The 21,563-nt window shown below is 31.8% G+C and overlaps 2 protein-coding genes across 2 annotated transcripts in view; both read right to left on the minus strand.

Annotated features, from left to right (window-relative positions):
- Positions 1-498: 498 nt before the first annotated feature.
- On the minus strand, positions 499-5,080 carry LOC101213473 (probable RNA-dependent RNA polymerase 1). The gene is made up of 6 exons (XM_031885161.1): positions 5,007-5,080; positions 4,126-4,699; positions 2,142-3,976; positions 1,777-1,927; positions 798-1,618; positions 499-677 (listed from the first exon to the last, which is right to left on the minus strand). The coding sequence occupies exons 2-6, from the start codon at positions 4,660-4,662 to the stop codon at positions 551-553; spliced, it is 3,471 nt and encodes a 1,156-aa protein (XP_031741021.1). The 5' UTR covers positions 4,663-4,699; positions 5,007-5,080; the 3' UTR covers positions 499-550.
- An 11,037-nt stretch (positions 5,081-16,117) lies between these two features.
- The window catches only part of LOC101220785 (mediator of RNA polymerase II transcription subunit 23), a 60,325-nt gene continuing 54,879 nt past the window's right edge, over positions 16,118-21,563 (minus strand). The window contains exons 16-21 of the mRNA XM_011657152.2: positions 20,793-20,941; positions 19,081-19,321; positions 18,205-18,976; positions 17,936-18,117; positions 16,902-17,005; positions 16,118-16,816 (exon numbers count right to left, since the gene is read on the minus strand). Of these exons, the coding sequence (XP_011655454.1) occupies positions 16,615-16,816; positions 16,902-17,005; positions 17,936-18,117; positions 18,205-18,976; positions 19,081-19,321; positions 20,793-20,941 (1,650 nt within the window). The 3' untranslated portion in view covers positions 16,118-16,614. The remainder of the gene's footprint in view (positions 16,817-16,901; positions 17,006-17,935; positions 18,118-18,204; positions 18,977-19,080; positions 19,322-20,792; positions 20,942-21,563) is intronic.

Raw genomic sequence — 21,563 nt, forward strand, 5'->3', positions numbered from 1 at the left:
ATTGCTTGTGAAAAGAAAATTTGATCAGCTCATTAAAGCTTCGAAAATCCTATGAAGAGGCAAATGCTTTCAAACCAACCAAACAGAAAAATTAAAAGGAAGAAGAGAAGAAGATTAGGGTTAATAAAACTCAATATCTTTAAAATCCCTGGTGGCGGAACGACGGTGGTGTGGTGGTGGAGTGGTCATATTCCCTCTTCGCAATGTCTCTCAAATCCTTGGTGGTAGCTGTAACCTTGTTTTCAGATTCCTTTTTCGCATAGATTTATGAAATTTTAAAGGACAACTGCTGATGCAGTATCGTTGGCGTCGACATTTTTCTCAACAACTCCCTACACATTAAGAGTACTCGAGAGTTGTTCCTATCTCCTGACGCCTACACAACCAGGCATCAGGAGATCCAGAATTTTTTGTAGTGTGTGTGATTAAGGTTATATATATATATATATATATGAAGATTGTTGAATTTATTATTATCATCTATTATATGAAGCATACAATTTCATACAGAAAACTCTAAAATTCATCTCATTAAGTAGGGACATATAAATTAGGCATACAATTTCATACGGAAAACTCTAAAATTCATCTCATTAAGTAGGGACATATAAATTAGGGATACAGAGGCATCAAACCTTTTGATCATCTCATCACAATCTCTTTTAAGCATATAACACCTATTAAAAAAGATTTATAGAATTACAATATTAACACATAGTATATCTCACAAGCTAAAATTATAAATATGATCATAATGCAAAACATTGCTTGGCCTCCAAAAGTTAGTACAAACTCACCCGTCAAAATTGTGGAATAATGATGACACTGGGTAAGAATTCTTCAATGTCATCTTATCTCTTTTGATTTGAATAAGTTTGTCAGCAACACACCATGGAAAACTCAAAAAATGATCTCTTTGCATACCTTCATTGTAACAACCCCAATAATCTGGGTGATATGTGACATAGTACCATGCGGATGCTTTTGCGTATTCGTCTTCAATGTCGTCGTATGTAAATTTACTTTCATTCTCATTGAACCAAGACCTGACCTCCTTTCTTAGAGACTTCATAGCAAAGGTAATTTGTTCCAAGTCATTCCTTTTATCAAAAGACTTCGCCATCTTCAAGACATTTCCACTAACTAATTCAGGTTCTGTTTTAATACCATAATAATCCATAAGGTTCCCCAATTTGAAGTCGTACTTAGTTTTGTAATCAAAAGCTTCTCTTAGATACTTTTCAAAACCATCTACTTCCATGTCTGGATCGTAGTACTTGGTAGCAACTTCCCTAGTGAAAATTTCAAAGGTGTTGACATCAGATGAAACATCTTTCACTCCTCTAAAAAGCTTCCCAAGAACACCATTTGATACATAAGTTGGTTTATTGGGCTTGTCCATGAAATCAGGATACTCGTGAACACGAAGGTTGCGTGGCAAGTTTGCTGGCACACCAGTCTTTGGGAAGTCAACAGCAATGGAGAACAATTTTGCAAGTTTAATACATTCAACACTCATTGCCTTCTTAGAGTTCTTATCTGCAAAGACAGTGTGGGCATTTGCAATGGCTCCAATACCATCATTCACCATGTAATTGGCAAAATATTCTTGAATTTCCTATATCAAAATAATCATATTTAATTAAAACTCATTGTAGAATAAAAAAATTCTTGTAAACTTTTAATCCGAAACAAATGCATGCATGTTATTATTTATACAAAAATAACAATCGATGAAGATATTTGAAATAGTCATAGTACAACTTAAAAACACACCTCAATTGTGACATCATGATTCAATTGTATAGTTGGTGCAGGCTCGTAGTTCATAGGTTTGACTTGTTTGATGCAAGTTAGCTCCAAATCCCAACAAGCAAAGTACAAGTCACCATCCAAATCACTCCCAGAACACTCGTTTGGGTGAGGCCTAATATAATATATTGAAATATTAGTTAAGGACAACTATTAAAAAAAATATTGCTACAAAAAATAGACTAGCTAATGGATATATGTACGTAACTTAATACAAATCTTTAAGAAATGAGTTACATGCAAACATGAAATAAATGAACTTGCAACAAATATAGATATGTGATAAACACCCAATAGATAAGTAATTCCTACATAGTAAGCTTTCCTACCTTTTTCCTTTCTGTGGGAAAACAACACAATCCACCATGTGATGTAGAGCTTTCACATCAACAGCATCGAGCACACGCACGTCCCCCGGATGTAAACATGGATTTTTAGCAACAACTATTTTACCCTTAACTACAAAATTACCCTCGCTTGATCTTCGCGGGACAGAGCAATGAACAAACACTTGCCCATATTCTAGTGTTCGAGTTTCATCCAGGCAACCAATCATTGTCCTTCCCTCCGGAACAAATATCCTTGACTTGGTCTTTAAATCTAACAATTTATTTGCTCGAAATGTCCGCAACATCATATTTAGAAAAGGTTCTTCATTTGGCATGTAAAACGAAAGTAGTTCCTTCAAAATACTAGTCATTTCTCCAGGGGACATCAACTCCAACACTTCTAATGCCCTTGATGGATCTTCCAAAATAGAATCTAGTTGATCTATAGCCTCCTTTTGTTTTTTTACAAAAACATCGTCCCCAATTCCAAGAGTTGATAAAAGGTTTATCACCTGGCGATTAAGAAAACATGGTTGATACTTACTCCACGACAAAACATCAAGTTGTGTATCGAGTGACATATACTTCAACATACTATTTCGTAATGACAATTTCTTTTTTGACGTAGGGTCAATAGCTACAACACCTTTGTATCCAGCATATCGAATCTGAAAGGCAGATGGTGTATGATTGATCAAACCACATTTTTCAGCAACTTTCTTAGCTAATGTTTTAGATATTTTTCCAATCCCATCAGAGAAGCAATATATAATGTTCTTCCTTTCAACTTCTACATCAGGAATAACTTCAATTTCATGTTCTTCAACACACAATGTTTTTCTAGATGAGCCAAAAGATTGACCAAGTCGAGCAGCATATTTTGCCACATTTCTTATATGATGAAAGTCACCCATCCATTCTCTGATATCTGCTGCACTTAGCCCCTCCCTCGAAGCAAACATCCAAAAAGAATTTTCCCTTAATTGACTAGCCGAAAAAGCCAGAAACTCAAACTTTTTATTACCAATGACTATACCATTTTTTAACACAGATACTACTCTATCATATACTCTAGTTCTTTGACTATTTTCATGAGATGATGAACGTGGAGCTAGATCAATGGAATGAAGTTTATCCAATTCCTCATCAACAAAAGATACACGAAGAAAATTATCTATATCACCAATAAAACGACGGACTACTCTATTAGAAAGATTGGCCTCCGGACCACAGAAGTACACTTTCAACGGTGTAATTTGAACTCTATGCACATACACTAGGCCATCATCTAGAGAAATATTAGATTTCCATGGAAGCTGATTAGAGGTGTAGTATGAAAGATATTGGTCTTTGAGCCACTTTTGTGGTTTATAACAACATTCCTTCAAATTAAACAGTTTTTCTAAGGCGTGGTCAATGTAGTCAGAATGAAATCTACTTGAATCAACAAGTCGAAAAAATTCATCATCTAGCGTCGGTCCAGAAAGATAACCATGTTGAAGGAGGGCATTGATTTTGAACAAAATTTTATAAGAGATATCAAAAGCTTGGGGTGGAGTAATGATAGGAACCAAATTTGAATTTGAAACGAGAGAAGAACCTTTATGGAGAATGAATGGAGCATAGGTCACTTTGTAGCCAACCAATGTTTGGAAGAAAGGAGGAAGGTGATGTGAAGGAGAAAGTTGGAGGCATATAGTAAAGGATTGTCCAATGCAGGAAGATGGAGTGAAATCCACATCCCTAATCCAACGAAAACTAGTGGATTTGTTGGAATATAATGGTGAGGAGGAAGATGATGGAGTTTTCCTGAAAATTCGTGGAGCACCCTGCAACTGCACACAATTTAAACAAAATTCAATATAATATAACAAACCTAATAACATTCACATTAACATGCATGGAGATCATATATATTTTGTTTTTTAGTTGAATTTAAGTAATGAAAAAAAAAAAGAAAGAAAGAAAGAAAGAAAGAAGAAACCTGAATGAGAAAAAACTTGGAAGGTTCGTTGAGAGGGCAACGAAACTCAACACTCAAAATATTCTCAAAACAAAGCTCCATTTTGTACTCATCAACTTCATAACTCAAATAAAACCATAATTTCCTAAATCCATTTCCAAATTCCACACTCCATTTCTCTCCTTCCCAAATCACTCTCATTTTCCCGTTCGAAATCATGCTTCCCAAGTGCCCCTTCACGTCTTCCATTCTCTCCATTTCGAGAACACCCTTGGTTTCATTCGCCACTACCGCCTTCTCCAATTCTCTGGCTTTCAAATATGAACTTTCGAACCACAGTTTCCTCTCCTCCGTTGTCGACTTCGCCACTATGTACTCAGCTGCTAGTTTGCTCTTGAACAGGACAGTCACAGATGTGAACCGGGCTTTTTCGTCTTTGGGTTTCGAAATCCGCACCGTTGATACAGTTCCATCTCCAGTGTGATTCTCGAGAAATTCTTTCACCTCGTCGGCGGTCACCTGGGGCCGAAATCCGTAAATTTCGATCGTCTTTCCCATGTCGTTGTTTATTGTATTGTAGCAATTTGTTTTTCAGCTGCATGTTTTTGAAAGTAGATAATGGATATATGAATTTGTGTGATGTTAGGACGTCCATCAAAACTATATATGGAGAGCTCATATTTGGCAAGTGTAAAATTTTCATTCCATGTATCCATTTAAAAAAGATTTAATAAAGAAGTCTAGTATGAGAGAAAACTAAAACTAAAATTAGTGTGTGGGGAAATATGTTTTCAAATGTGTGTTGAATTTGATGAGTTGGATGACAATATAATTTTTGTTGGGTACAAAAACACAACAGAATACAACAATTCAAATAGAAAGCTGAGAGAAAGAGAAGGAACCTGAAGAATATTGGAAGCAGTGTGAAGCAAAAAGAAAAGTAATGATCAGTAAAAGGTGTGTGGGAAAATATGAAACCAAAAAATGTGGAATTTATAGAGAATAAATTAAAGAAGCTATGAGGAGGAGACTATACTTTTTACTCAAAGTCCTCACGACTCTCTTAGGTCATCTCAACTTCTAAACCAACTTTATGCCTTTCCTCCTCTTCACTAATCTCTTATTTATGACGTAGAACATTCAGATTTATTTGTTTACTTTTATTACATAATTCAACAACTCACTTTTAATTTTATAATTAAAATTCTTTCCATTTTAACTCCAATTTTTAAATCAAACTTTTATTATTTAATAACTAAGAATTGAACCTCTTTTTCTCCCAATTATTCTTTCTAAATGGGTCCACACGTTTAAGATGGAAAAAAGGTTATAGTTTGTTTATTTTAATACTTTCAACCCATCCCATAGGAATGTGATTGGAAACTAACGTAAAACTTCTCTTACAATCATTATACTACTCCTACACTCTTTTTTTTCTCTTTACTTTCTATTCCAAAGTGATCGTATGGACTCGTTTGGAATGGTTCTTTTTCGATGTCATTTGTTAATTTCTCTTATGATTCTTTTTCGACGTCATCGGTTAATTTCTCTTTCTTCAACTCATATACATATATTTAGGTCTTGTTTGATAACTTTCACAATTTTTTTTTGTTTTTGAAAATTAAGTTTATTTTTTCCTTGTTTCTTATCAAGATTATTTATACATTTTTTTTAAGTATAATGATTGAATTCATAACTAAATACTAAAAACAAAAATACATTTTCAAAACTACTTTTTACTTTTTAAATTTTAGTTTGATTTTTAAACTATTTGTAAGAAGTAGATAACAATTAAGAGAAAGAAATTTGGAAGGGAAAGTAAAGTTTATAATCTTAATTTCCAAAATTAAACAAAAAAGAAAGAAAGAAAGAAAAATAGTTATCCTAAACATATTACGTAGAAATGTGATTGGAAATTAAACAAAAACTCAGTGTACGGGCATGGCCTCCCTTTCAAGACATTGGAGGCTTATTTATTATGTAAGAATATGATTTGAATTGGAAAATACAAAATAAAAATATTTGGGTAATTTACGTCAAAATAGCATACCTATGTGAATATGAAGGTGTGTTTCGGTTTGTCGAATTATCTTAGCTAAGATACTACTCTTTAAAGGATAATACAATAGATGTTTTTTGGATGCATCTGTTCAAGATATCTTTTCGTGTTGACATAATTTTGAATTGGTAAAGTGTATTGATTCTTTCAATGTCATATCAAACATGCAAAAGTAAAGAAAAATACTTGCATTTACCTATTAAAAATATTATTTCATGAAGTCGAAAGTTGAAATAAAAAAATATATTAATTGAATATACGTATGACATTAATCAACTTCTAAACCAAGTTTAATTAAAAAAAAATACTTGCATTTACCTACTAATCTCTTATTTATGACATAAATCAACTTCTAAACCAAGTTTATTTTTATACCATTTTCTCTCCTCACTAATCTCACTCTTATTACAAATAATATATTAATCTTTATTTTTCTTATTACATAATTGAACAACTCACTTTTATAAATATTAAAATTCTAATTTCCATGTTTAACTTAAATCAAACTTTTATTATTCTATAACTATAGTTTTTGTTACAAGATGTGAAAGATCAAATTTTTTACCTTAAAAATTGAAGACCGAAGACTGAGCTAAGCTCACCTTAACCTTAATTACCAACTAATATTTTTACGAAATTATTATAAGTTTCAAATTTAGCTTTTTAATTATTATAAGTTTCAAATTTAGCTTTTTTTTTTTTAACTTTTCCGCAGGAATTCAACCCTTGATTAGTAGTCTTTTCTCTCCAAATGTTTTCTAAATGGGTCCTTAATAGAGAGATAGAGAGAGGGCTCCACACGTTTACATATAGTTTCGTTTAATATTTTTAACACATTACATAGGAATGTGATTGGAAACTTACATAAAACATATCCTACAATCATTATATATATACTGCTCCGATCCTATACTCATTTTCCATTGGAAAAAGTGATGACCCAATTGTTTTTCTATTGTATGGACCCTTTTGGATTTGGATATATAGTTCTTTGGCGATGTTAATATTCGTTCCTTTCTCTCACTTCAAATCATATAATTAATTTTTGTTTCATTTTAACCTAACTTATATATGCTTTATGTTCTGTTTAGCTAATCGTTGCGACAATGAACATGTTGTTCAATTTGATTAAATTGAAATTTTAAGATGAAATTTATATGTTATTAGCACGGAAAACTTGCACGTAGCCTTTGGGGTGCGCGGTTGGACGACTCCTATAGTCTAACTTCCTTGTTCAAGCTTACCCATATTGTTGTGATGTTGAGTCTTTGGTGAACCTATGATTGTACGTGAAGTATTTAGTTCAACTAAGCACAGAGAAAAAATATTGTTGTTGGACTATCTAATGAGCTATTGATAATGTCTCTACTCTGACACACGCTTGAAGTCACGTGTAACTTCTCAACAGTGTCAAGGTGGTTTTCTCAAATTTGTAGAGTGCTAGTATCAAGCTCTCTTGAATGATTTACCTTTATTCATTATCTTAACTTTTGGGTAAATCGATAATTTAAGATGTTATCAAAACAAGTGGTTTAGAAAAATTATGTGTTCAAACCTTGTAATGTCCCACAAGTATGGAGATAACTAAAACAACTTGCTTGATCTTGTAACATTTGAGTATCAAGAAATCTCGTATAATATTAAATTTTATATAAGTTACAATCATTGACTAAACTTATTCCCCGCCTTTTATCAAACTCATATATTTTATTTACCGATAAGCCTTAAACAATCATAGGTAGAACGCTAAAGGTCTGTTTGATCGATTTAACTATACAAGTGTTTTCTTTTTCAATGAGTATTACCAAACATTTATAACTAATTTTATTTTAAACAATATTTTTATTAAAAAAAGTTTAGACAAAAATAAGTTTTTAAAACCTTTTTTTTTTTGTTTGGTCAATCTAAGCATATAGATATGGCTAACTATAAAAAGCAACCCTAAATTTAAAAGTTTCAAATGAATGATAGTGAAAAATGTTGTTAATTGGGTTTTTAATTTGGTAATTTAAGAAAGCAAAAGTGTAGAGGAAGTAAAGAATTAAACTTAGGCCACAAGTTTCCAAATAAGAAGGTAATTGGAAATATGTGGGGGACATAGACTTTTGGTTCTATTAATTAATATAAATTTTGATGGTTTAGGTCTCTTTCCTAATACCAAAAAGTTGGAAATTGAAAAGAAAGAGGGCAAACTTAGAAAAGATTTGTTTAAAAAATAGTTTTATTTTCAAAAGTAATTGAAATTTGCTATCAGAATTTGATTCCAAAACTTTTAAATGTTATATTTTACATCCAACCCATAATTTAGTTTCTATTTTATTCTTATTTTTTAGAATTTAAATGTTACATTTATATTTTTTTTACTTTTAAGCTTAGTATCTATTTGATTGTTAGAGTATTATTAATTTTACACTTGACCAATCTAACACCCACTTTTAGTCATTAGTGTTAATTTTATGAAACGAAAATAACCACACGGTCACAATCTAAGAAGCACGGACACGGACACGGGACACGGATACGATAGGACACGGCGATACGCCAATTTCTAAAATAATAGGACACAGACACGTTGGGGATACGTTATTTTTTTAAAGTATTTTTTATATAATATATATAAATTTGATATAAAATACTAAATGTTTTTCATTTCCTCAAAAAAAAAAAAAAAAAAAAAATAAATGTTCTTCGATCATCACTAAAAAAACATAAAATGTCAAATTAACATTTAACCATTGTAGGTTGTAATAGTACAAAACATATTAGGTATATTCAATTGATTTTCCATACAAAAGAATAAAATATTAAAGACTAAGAAAAAAACTATCATCTCAAATCTCAATAACATCTTCATCCTTATCAACACCATCCTCCTTAGTAATTTTAGCCTCCAACTCTGGATTATCTAAAGATAAATTAGCTACATCAAACATGCCTACATCTTCAAATGAATCAAAAGCATCTCCTGCAATATCCCATGCTTTGGTTTCTCCTTTTGAATATTCTGAAGTTTTTCTAGACAAAAGACGAAGGTTACTGTGGATAAATACCAAATCCTCTGCACGTTGAGACGTCATTTTGTTCCTCTTGATGGAGTTAATAAAGGAATATGTGCTCCAATATCTTTCACAACATGAAGAGGATGATGGTTGTCCTAAAACTTTGAAGACAATCTTCTAAAGCATTGATGCATAAGTCCCATGAGTTGCCCACCAACTTATAGGATCTATTGTGTATCTCTCGCATATGGAATCATAATCATCAAAATCTCCAGTTTTTGTAGAAAATTGAGCAAATTATACATTCACTTTTGCACGATCCTCCGAGCTACTAAAATACCTCTTCATACACTTCATTCTCTCTCTAGTTAGTTCGATATCTTGATGTGGAGCAACTCGATTAGGATCTTCTGTAAGCCCTTTTTCACTATAGTATCTATATAAAAGTTTTAAGAAAAGGTTAAACTCGAAAAAATTAACTAAGAATCAACTTAGAATGTACTATACTAAAATTAATTAAATACCTTTGATTCAAAGAATGTGCTAAACAATGAAGTGGAGTACTATTCTTGTTCCAACAATCAATAAAAATGTTATACACCACGTCATAGAAAGAAGAGAATTCAGTTGGTCACAATCTTTCGTATTTATATATGGACATCTTCACCTTTTCAATCATTGTATCCCACATGTCATACACCAAATGTAAACAAGGTGTATCTTTATCACAATCTCTTAGCATGTCGTATATGGGTGAAGTGTGACAAAATATAATTAATTTTGTCCCACCAAATGTCATCGAGCACCAACTCCTTTACATGTCTTGCCTTACCACATCATCTTCTCTGTAACTTTCCCATTTATCACTGATGACCATAGCTTGTAAGCCGCCTTTAATAAGCTTAAACCTCTTGAGCATAATAATAACCGATGCAAAATGAGTTTCATCTATTGAAAGCAATTTAAGAGGCACAAATTCATTAAACATGGCAAGCCTCATGGAATGATTCATGATTAAAAATTTTCACTACCACAATGTCTCCAGCAATATCAGAAATCCAACTACACTCTCCATAAACAATTTGATTATTTTCAACATTCTTGGCAGCACAAATGTTTTTCAAGGCAAGATTTAGAGTATGAACTACACATGGTGTCCATATAATCGTCGGAAATTGTGCTTCAATAAGTTGTCCTACCCCTTTGCAATTGGGAACATTATCCGTTATCACTTGAACAACATTCTCATGACCGACTTCATTAATCACTTCCTTCATCAAATTTGCAATGAAATACTTATCCTTAATCTCACATGAGCAATCGACCGATTTTATAAACATTGACTTACTATTAGAAATGGCCATGAAGTTTATCAATGGCCTTCTTTGTGAGTCACTCCAACCATCACTCACAATGCTCACTCCCTTTTTCGCCATTCACCTTTAATAGACATCAGTAGTCTTTCAATATTATATCCTGGAGGCTTGTATTCGGACAGCAGATTGTTTGCGGCATAAGTAAAGACACCGATAAAATGGGGGTTCCTTGCCAAATGAAATGGCAAGCCCGCAGAATAAAATATTCGAGCAATAAATGCATTCAATTGGTCCCATGATGTCTTGTTGAATGATTTTTCTAGTGCACTTGTATTGCCCTTCCTTTTCTTATTCTTAATCTCAAATCTATTTGAATTGGTCACATCCACTCCCCCAATTGATATGGATGAAGATGCCATTGGCAACGAAACATTTTTTGGAACTTTTCTTTCCATTTGAGTTTTTACCTCATCCTCTAACCTTTGCATATCCACTATGTCTTTAGGAGTAACCTTTAGACATGGTCCAATTCCTTGATCAACTATATTCAGCAAGTGAGCTCTCACTCTTGTATATGATCTCTTCTTTATAACGTGACAAAAATTGCATTGCCATGAAAAATTTTCACCCTCGTCAATTACTTAATCTTAGTCACATATTGTCATAGAAGTTTAGAATCATCTTCAACAGTGCTACTGTTAGCTTTCATGGAACTCGTTACTCCTAACATTTAAAGAAAAAACAAATGAATTTTGAAGTTTGCTAATGGTGTATATATAAAACTTTGGTTGATATTTTAAAAAGATTAAAACTTTGAAAAGGATTAAAACTTTGAAAATGATTAAAACTTCGAAAAAGATTAAAACTTTCAAAAAAGATTAAAACTTTAGAAAAAAACAAATTAAAACTAATAAAATATAACTAAAAAAATATACTTGATAGTTGGTCGTGGTTTCGTGTATTAGTTTTGAGTTGTCGACAAGCAGTAGCGGTGACCAATTGCAAGAATAGAAAAAATATCCAGCAAACAGTAGTGGTGAGAGGGACTCTTTGGTCGTTGAAGTTGGATAAAAGTTCAAACACAGAAGAAAAAATTGAGATGAAAGCGGGAGATGAAGAGTCAAATATTTAAGAGGGAAAACCAAGAGACATGCCCTCCACGGAAGAGAAAGGAAGAAAACAGAAGAAGATTTGATTTAGTGTATCTAATAAAATCTTTATATTTGATTATTTATTAGAAGGGATAGTTGCAAATTTAGCAATTAGATTCAAAATAATTAAGTATATAACAACATTTTAAAAAATTTGCAAAGATAGCAAAATTTTTCAAATTCTATCAATGATATAAGTCTATCACTGATAGACCATGTTGAAAATATTAGTCTATCACTGATAGATCATACAAATTCTATCAGCGATACGTATATCAGTGATAGTTTTGCTATATTTGCAATTTTTAAAAATTTTTGCTATATCATTTATTATTATTGCTGAAATGGTTATCAATTGCAATTTCTCTTATTAGAATTAGTTTAGTTTAGTGGGCTTTGGGCTGGGCTTAAGTTAATTATTATTTATTAGAATTAGTTTAGTTTAGTGGGCTGGGCTTTGAGCTTATTCCACAAAAAAAAAAAGAAAAATAGAGTATCCGGACGTGACTGAGACGTGTCCGGACAATTTAAAAAAAAAAGAAGACACGGATTTTGGCATGTCGAACACGTGTCCGCAATGTGTCTGGACGAATCCATGTCCTTCAAGTGTCCGACACCGATACCAGCTCTAATATGAAGTGTTCGTGCTTCTTAGGTCACAACTTTTCAATTGTCTGGCGCCATGATCTTCTATTGAACATGTTCAACCTAAAAGCTAGCTCAATGTATTCTTTTTTTCACGAGTCTTTTTATTATGTGGAACTTTTATGCGAGATTCTTTCATCATGGGCTGAACTTACATAATCTTTTACTTCATGACTTATATACCACATCAGTTTGACTAGTCATACACGTGAGCATCCTTTCGCTTATCGATGGCATTGTTTAATTGAGTGTTCTCAACTTGATGCTTGAAAAACTTAGTTTGTTCTCAGCAATGTGTGTTGCCCTAGCATACATTCCACTATCTTTCACCGTAGTTTTCAACCTCTCGGTCATTCCACATCTCATATTGAAAGGACCCTTATCGGGATGAGTCCTAACTTTAAACAAAGTAAGAGCCAGCTTGCAAGGCTTATTGGGTAAAAATACTAGATTCTTTCATTTCCATCATGGGATGAAAGAGGGATCTAATCAAATTGTCAAAGTACATTAGGTTAAAATACTATATTTGAACTAGTACTAGATAATTTGTTCAATTTTAGTCTATGTTCTTTTAAACTTTCAATTTTAGTCGGTATCCTTTCAATATAAATCTTAAATTAAGTTTATCAAAGTTAATCTTTTATCAAAATTGATTAAATAATAATTTCATTAAAAAAATATATTTTCAAAATTTGTGATAAAAAATACTAATAAATATAAAAATTAATGAAATATTTATAAGGGTCTTTAACTCATATAGCCTAAATTGCTATACGATATTACATGAAAGGATCCAAATTACTAATAAATTTCATAAAAGTCGTAAATGGATTAGTATATTACATAAATGTAGGCTCAAATTACTTTAATACCCATTTCTATTATTGAATTGATTTATAACAAATATCTAAATGGAAAAAACCATGGGATATAGTTTTGAAAAGAAGTGGGGCCTAAATTAATTTAATACCAATTTTTATTATTTAATTTAATTGATTTTTAACAAATATCTAAATGAAAAAATGGTGGGATACCGTTTTGGAAATAAGTGAGGCCCAAAATAATTTAATACAAATTTCTATTATTTAATTGATTTATAACAAATAACTCAATGGAAAAAATAATGAGATACAGTTTTGGAAAGAAATGGAAAACTTTTCATGCTTTCCTTCCACAAAAATGGTTGTCTACTCCTTCCAACGTAGATTACGATTTTTACTTCAAAATTTTAGAGAGTTCGAAGGTGAAAAAGAAGACTGTCGACGACCGGCAAATACAAAACTTCTCGAACATAATCTAGTTAAAAACTTCGAGGTTAGTATTGTATATATTCAACACATATGAAACATTAAGTATATTAGATATATTTTAGATATTCAATTAAATAGCCAATCAAATGAAAATGTAGTTTTGAATGTGATACATTTTAGGGTTTATTGAGATTTCGGCGGTGAAGAAGAAAACTTTCGATGGCCGAAAAATACAAAACTTATCCGACAGAATCTAGCTAGAAGTTTTGTGCTTAATATTATATATATTCAAAACAAATGAAACATTCGGTATATTATGTGATAAATAATACGTTATGTTTGAAATAATATTGATTATGTATTAAAGTTGCCCATTAGGCAGTTATTTTAACAAAATATACCTATTATATTAATATAGAAAATGAGAGGAAATCGTGCAACATTAAAATATGAAACTTCTTTATCGTTTTCTCACTTTCCATATTCAACGAAAAGCTTGTCATTTCGACAGTCAAGGACATATACAACCTATTATATAATGCGATAATATTATAAAACTAGTATAATCATAAATAATATGTGGTATATATTCAGGGGGAATATTAAAAAAATGGTAAATTTAGAACAGAATAACGTTAAAATAAGGAGAATATTGTTAATATATAATATATATACGTATATAATATACTCATAATGAACTAATTTTAAATTGGTAAAATAACAAATGACATACTAGGTTAATATATAAAACTAATATAAATGTAAATAAGATGTGGTATATATATAATAAATCACATATACAACCTATTATATCATGCGATAATATTTTAAAACTAGTATAATCATAAATAATATGTGGTATATGTTTAAAGGGAATATTAAAAAACTGGTAAAACCAAAATAGAATAACATTAAAATAAGGGAAATATTGTTAATATATACTATATATACACATATGATATACTCAGAATGAACTAATTTTAAATGGGTAAAATAACAAATGACTGTAAATTTTATCTTATGTTCAGGTGATGAAGAATTGTATATGGCGGCGATTTGTTAAGATTCTGCAGCTTATGGTTATGATAAATTTGAATACAAATTTATAAAACAATGTAATAAGATGTAATAAGAAGTTCAAATGATGGGAAAGAAAAACAAAAAAAAGTTATCAACGATGGAGAAGATAATGTAATGGCTGCTGGAGAGAGAACAATTATGTTAAGTTATATTTTTAGAAAGAATAATTAAATAGTTTATTACAAAATAAAATAAAATTGCAATTATTATAATATATTCTAATTTATAATTAATTTAAAAAATACTTAAAATTTATTAACATATTAATTCTCAAATAAATATAAGGAAACTATGTAATTCATATTAAATACAAATCGTTTTAAATAAAGTAATTTTTTAAATAATCTTAAGAATATAATATATATTTAATAATCGTATTATATAATTAATAATTAATGAAAGGTTATAATTGTCGTAAAGTATTATCTTTTCTATGTAAGAAAACAATTTTCAATGCATAACATTTGTAAAATTTCTTAATATTAAGAAGGCCTTTTGTCTACCAACTTCTTTTTATAATAGATCAGTTGTTGACTAAATTTAAAATTGAAAGTACGAAAATAAAAAAGAACCAATTTTATGTCACAAGATCAAAATGGCATTTCAATTAATAAATTAAAAACAAAATAACCTATACTTTATATATCATAACAAAAAATAAAGTCAGAGTTAATCCAGGATTTCATCTCTTTACATTTTTCACATTATATATACTAAATATTATTTCAATTAAAAAACAAATCACATTTACGTTTTAAAACTCAGACGTGAAACAATAATATAAATATTTAATAAACTAAAAATTAATATAGAGATTGTTCACAGGAAAGTTTGTAAAATTTGAACTATATTGATCTCTAATCTTTATCCCCTTAGTATTTTCTTTCAAATATAAATTAAAATGAAGAAGTCGTAAATGTAACCTAATTTGAGTTTCTTCTTCTAAAATTCAAGAAAGGTCCAACCTTCCAAGTCTGTGATCTTTTCAAAAGACTTGTAATCTAAAAGTTGATAAAAAATTTCACGTTTTAAATCTTAAAACTTTTTGGAAGTTTGAATCTTTAATTTTTCCTTCTCTCCCCTAAATAAATTGGCAAAGTCTCTTATAAAGAATTTTCATGGATAATAAAGAATTTTCATGAATTTTAAATGGACTTGGACTCAAGCTTGAGTCCATTTTGTTATTAGACTTAGCTGCATTATTTTATTTTGCCCAATTTTCTATCCTGGACTAGATTATAATTACTCAAACGAATTCAAATTATCATGGACTAGATTATAATTACTCAAACGAATTCAAATTATCATTTTCACAACTGACTTAACTTACATTATGAGGAAGTGAAAAATTTATTTGGTCAAAATTTCTCATTCTAACGGTTATTAAAAAGAAAACAGCAACAATAATGATTGATCTGGAAGAGAGATATTTGGGAAGAACATAAACATAAAAACAAAAATCTAAGGGCCCAAATTTGTGGGGTTGAGATAGTAATATAGAAAAACATTGAGATTAAAATGTAATTGAATTAAAAATTGAATGCAAAGTAAGAGGAAAATCTTATGTAGAGTATTTTGATCGGAGTTGAACTCTGTTGAAAGTTGAAACATAGCATTTATGAACAACCTTAAGCTAGCTTCTTCTGCACTAAGAAAAACTTAACGAAAAGAATGATTAGTTCATCGCCAAATTACAAGATAAATGAAATTTGGCACTTTCATCAAACATATGTGTACTTAGAAGACCAAGTGTCTTGACCAAACGGTGAGGAAGAGAATTCGCTGGTTGTTTTCAGATGCTATCTACTGAAGAAGATACATTGAAGTGTGTATAAAGATAAAAAGAAAATGTGAAACATCTTAACTTGCCACTAGGCTCTAATGCTATGAAAACTATAAATGTGTGTTATTTCCACTTAATTCCAGAACAATTTACATCTCAATCTATTTTTACCTAAATAACCTCTTATTTACAACTAATAATAAGCCTTTTGTTTTTTAGCCTTATGGTCAAGCTGGATTTTGAACCAGTTTAGGATGTGTTGCTGCATATATAGAAGTAGTAGTGTCAGGCTTCAAGTGGGAAAGGAGGTGTTGCACATCTGGGCGGAGATTTTCTAAAGCTCTTCCGATAATGGCCAGAACTTCTTGTCGAGGCTTGCTGCTAGCTACAACAGGCCCTCCCTGCCCTTCATAATGGACAACGTGGTGGCTGAAAAGCAAAATGACCACATGTATATGAGTATCTTCGAGCATATGAAAAAAAAGAATTGAGTATATTCTTTTCATTCACTTACAGAAAGTCAATGAGGTCTGCTATTTCTGCGGCTTCAACTGGTATTGATGTTTGTGAGTTCTTCCCAAATACATCCACCATTACACTCAGAAGTGAGGAGAGAGTCTGGAGAACAATAGACCATAATTAGCTACACAAGACCTACTACTCAATGTATCATTAACCAAGAAATTTGTGTTACCGTAAATGATGCATTATAGCCAGAAGTAACTTCTACCCCGACAGCCAACGGAGAAGATAAAAAAGTTTAACCTTGAAAACTGTGACAAGTTTTAAGATCCTTGAAAAGATTGGAGATAAGGCCCTATTGAATGGATCTCCCAACATCCCTTCTGATTAGTGCTACCTTCAGTGTGGCTGATATATTTGAATACTCGAGGTAGAGTTATTTTTGGAGTGGGAGAAATCTAATATAGAGGCTTATTGCATAGGTTGTTAGAATAGAAAGAAACAACTTTTAATCCGAGTCAATTGAACAGGTCCTTAGTTAGTTAATAATCTATTTAGTTGGTTAGGTTGGTTATGTTATGATATTAGTATACCAGAATAAGACAACTCCTTACTCATTCTGAACCTTAGAGTTTAATATATACGCTAACAAGGAATCCCTAAACTAAGAATAGTAAAATTATAATGGAGGACAAAACACTAGCAAGCTCCTATACCTTTAGTAAGAACAGTAAAATTGTAATGAAGGACAAAAGACTGGTAAGCTCCTATATTTACCTTTATACTATAAAAAGTTACGGTAATTGCAGTTATGGCAGCCAATAAATTGTTTGTATTTGAGAATTGTGTATCATAACTTTCATCTAATAAAGACTTGAAGCTTTGAAAACTTGCATCGTATAGCATTTGTTCTTTTTGGCGTGTGCAAAGAAAGTTTAGTAAAATAACTCAAAATAACTTTATGCTAAAGAAAGTTTAGTAAAATAACTTTATGCTAAAGAAAGTTTAGTAAAATAACTCAAAATAACTTTATGCTAAACAGAACGTAAATTTCCTTTTTCTTAAAAGGAATGATCATTAACCTACCTTACAAAATAAGCTATGAGCATTGGCAAGTTTGGGGAGCAGTGGACCAATAATACGGAAAACTATTCTCAGCATTGCTACCGATGTGACAGGTCTGAGATGTTTGATAATCACATGGGCCCCTTCTAGCCATTCCTGTGGGAGGTTACTGAATAAAGAGTGCAGAAGTGCAACCGTGTTACCTAAAAAATGCATCAACTTGTGAGCAGAAATGAAGATTTATGTTGTCAAAGGGAATAACGTTAGTTAATATATAGCATATAGCACACCAATAGCCGTTGAGGTATTGTCTTGTGCTGCCCATGTTGGATCCATCAACGAATAACCAACAGCAGAATTTAGTTCTCCTAAGGATCTTGTTGCATCAGACAACCACCAAGTTTCTTTTATAATGCGTGATGCCTCTAGATACAGTTGTCCATGAAATTCTTGAGGAAGCTGTGCTAATAGTAGGCCACATGCTTGGATCATTAGGCTAGAAAGTTGTTGGCATGTGTACCCACTTCGTGAAACAAAGTTGGGAGTATTTATTCCAGATACCGAGGTATTTGATCTTCCGGCATTCAAGGAGTCTGTGCTTCCTCCAGAGGGAGATGTAGGTATCGCTGATCCCTGACCCATACTGCTCGGAGCTACATGCAAATTGTTGCTTGATTGAATTAGAGTAGGCTGTATGTTGACAACGATCTGAACCAGCGATGACACAATCTGACCAGCTGAGACAGGGAGAGAGAGTAATTCTATAACTGCTGTTTCAAGAACAAGTTGAGTATATGTGCCAGGGTCCTGAATTTGATAAAATGCTTTTTGGCTCTCGGGAGCACTTGTTGCCACTGGTGGATTTGTCGCAGGGGATTTGTTATGCGATGGACGCATTGAACTACTTGAATTATCACCTACGGTTCCAGATTTTGATGTCTGTAAGGAAGGTATAACATTATTGACTAGCCCCAACAAGAGGGTAGCAAAGTAATCCATTGGTGGGCACATGACAGGACCAGGGGAACTAATGTGCGTTGGGAATGACTCAGAAAATGGAATCTGTAACGAATTAGTAGTCCGTAAGCAACAGGAATAACATATAAGAAAATAAACGAACACACATCATAGGTGTATAAGTGAAAAAGAAACCGATAGAAAGTTACCTTGCTGATATCAAGTACATACAAAATTCGAACAATGAGCTTGTTAGGAAGATGACTGTAGAAGTATGCAAGTATATCACGAACAAATGTAAATCTAAGAGGGTGGTAGGCCAAAAATGGAGAATACAAGGCCAGCAATCTATCAGCTTGATCTACAGCATCATTTTCAATGAGCCTATAAACTATCAATGGAATGATCGGAAGTAATCGAGCTGCAATATCGTCAAAAAATACAGGATACCTGTGACATCAACATAACTCTTCTGATTAAAATCCTGATAGTTCACGAAGAAGAATAGGTGGAGAATTTTCTGATAGATTAAAAACAATGTATGCAAAATCAAATTATTAAATTCCTCATATGCAACCTCATCTAATGCTACCAAAAGCAACTCAAACAGAGAAGTTAGATATACTGATCAACCTAACTAGAAAACAAGTGATTCAATGAAAATAGAGTTGCATTTTCTGTTTTCAGGTATTTGTTAGAGACAGATTAAGAAATTGGATTCTACTTTAAAAAAAAGTTCAAATGTGTTTGATACTATATATTTATAAATCATATAATTAGTCTACTTATCCACATAATTAGTCTACTTATCCACTAAGATTCGGTTGACAATAAGCTATTATTAATTTCTTTAGAAATATAGTTTACGTTCAAAAAATTGGTTAAATTGCAAATTTAGTCTATAGTTTGATAAAACCTCATATATAGTCATTGGTTTGAAAAACCTTGATAAATAATCCAACGAACAAGACTCTTTTCTTTGACTTTATCAAATCAAATGGATTAAATTCTAATTATAGATCATAAGACTATATTCAAGCTAGAACCCAAACAAAAACACAAAAAATGGAAACAAAAGAAACTCATGAAGATAAGCAATGACAACCAACCACGACAGTGATTGCAACTGACAAATGAAAGAAGGTTAACAATGGCAGCCTCAACATCAGACAACAATGATAACATTAAAGGATGTTAGATCTAGGGGATTTCCATCGAGAGAGAAAGATCCTTGGACTTCAAAAAGTGTTAGTCGAGACATCATCCTATAAAGCGCAGATACTCCTAAAATGACCAAGGGCAGTGTCGGAAACATGTTGTTAGATACCTAGATTAGTATAGGGTAGGGGTAAAAGGGTAATTAGATTTGTTGGTAGTTAGTTGGTTATAAATAGGAAGTTGAGGAGAGAAGAAGGGTATGAAGAATTTAGTGAAGAATTAAGGCTGCAACATTCCTTGAAAGAGAGGAAGGACAGAGGGTTAGGGTTCTCTTACTTTTCTTTTACTGCTTTTATATTGTAATTTCTGTGAAGATATCAATAAAATAGAAACACTGTATCAGTGTTCTATCACATGTCGAACACTGACCCGCTCCAACAATCCTGCTTTGAAATGTTCAATCTATTCATCAGCAGGAAAAGGTTGTTCGTCTTAACTAATTTAGTGCAAAGAGACTACCATCTTACTAGTTTACTCGTGATGTTTTTTTAAAGGGAAACAAGTTTCTTATATAATAATGAAACAAAAGCTCAAAGTACAATGACCAAAAGAGCCTAGGGACTTCTCATATTATTAAACTGGATGTTATGGATCAGATGTTGATTAAAATTTCAATAGATATATACTTTTCTTCATTAAAATTTCTGTAGAAAAAGATATTTTAAAAAAGGTTAACTGTTAAAGTCCCAGCCAGCTTAGTCACCTGTCCTTCCATGAAAGATGATTCCCAAGAGCCTTTTGTAATTCATTTCTTTTGAACACTACGGAGTGAAGCCAGTGCTCAGGCGAACCCCGGCTGATACAATATAGTTTGACTCGTTGTTGAAGCTCTTGCCTATCAAGTAGACTAATCTGCAGTATAACATGCAGGAAGACTATTAGCTAATGATATTGCAATTCTGTTAGCCATGCATGAAGGTATGAATCTGACATCTGATAAAACCTCAAAGAAATTGTTTCTGTAAATAGTGATATACAATAATCAATTTTGTGAATGCGTCATTGTGAACAAATGCACGAGGGAAGACAAGCAATCAGAAATGTGAGCCATACAGTGAAGTCAACAATTTACAACAAATAAAAACAAAGTAATAAACAGTGAAGTCCATTTTGGTTCCAGTTGGTAGTGATATATAATTAAATTTACATTCACTCACAAGCTTAACCTTTTAGGTCGATTGGTGATTTAAGATAGTACCAAAGCTGGTGGTCCAAGGAAGTACTATATTCAAGCCCCTACATTGTTATTTCCTCTCTATTTTTTTTTGAAAAGGAGACGGTCTCTTTATTAATATAATAATAATGAGACAAAAACTCATAGTACAAGAGAATTATACAATTAACATATGTAACATGGATCAGGAGGTGCACCTAAGCATCTCAACTAGGTTGACACCCCATAGCACCCTTATCATATCCAAACAAGCTAAAAACCAAAACAAAGGAGTAATGTCCAAAGGCAAAACAAAACCAA

The sequence above is a fragment of the Cucumis sativus genome, chromosome 5, assembly GCF_000004075.3.
Source record: "Cucumis sativus cultivar 9930 chromosome 5, Cucumber_9930_V3, whole genome shotgun sequence".
NCBI lineage: Eukaryota > Viridiplantae > Streptophyta > Magnoliopsida > Cucurbitales > Cucurbitaceae > Cucumis > Cucumis sativus.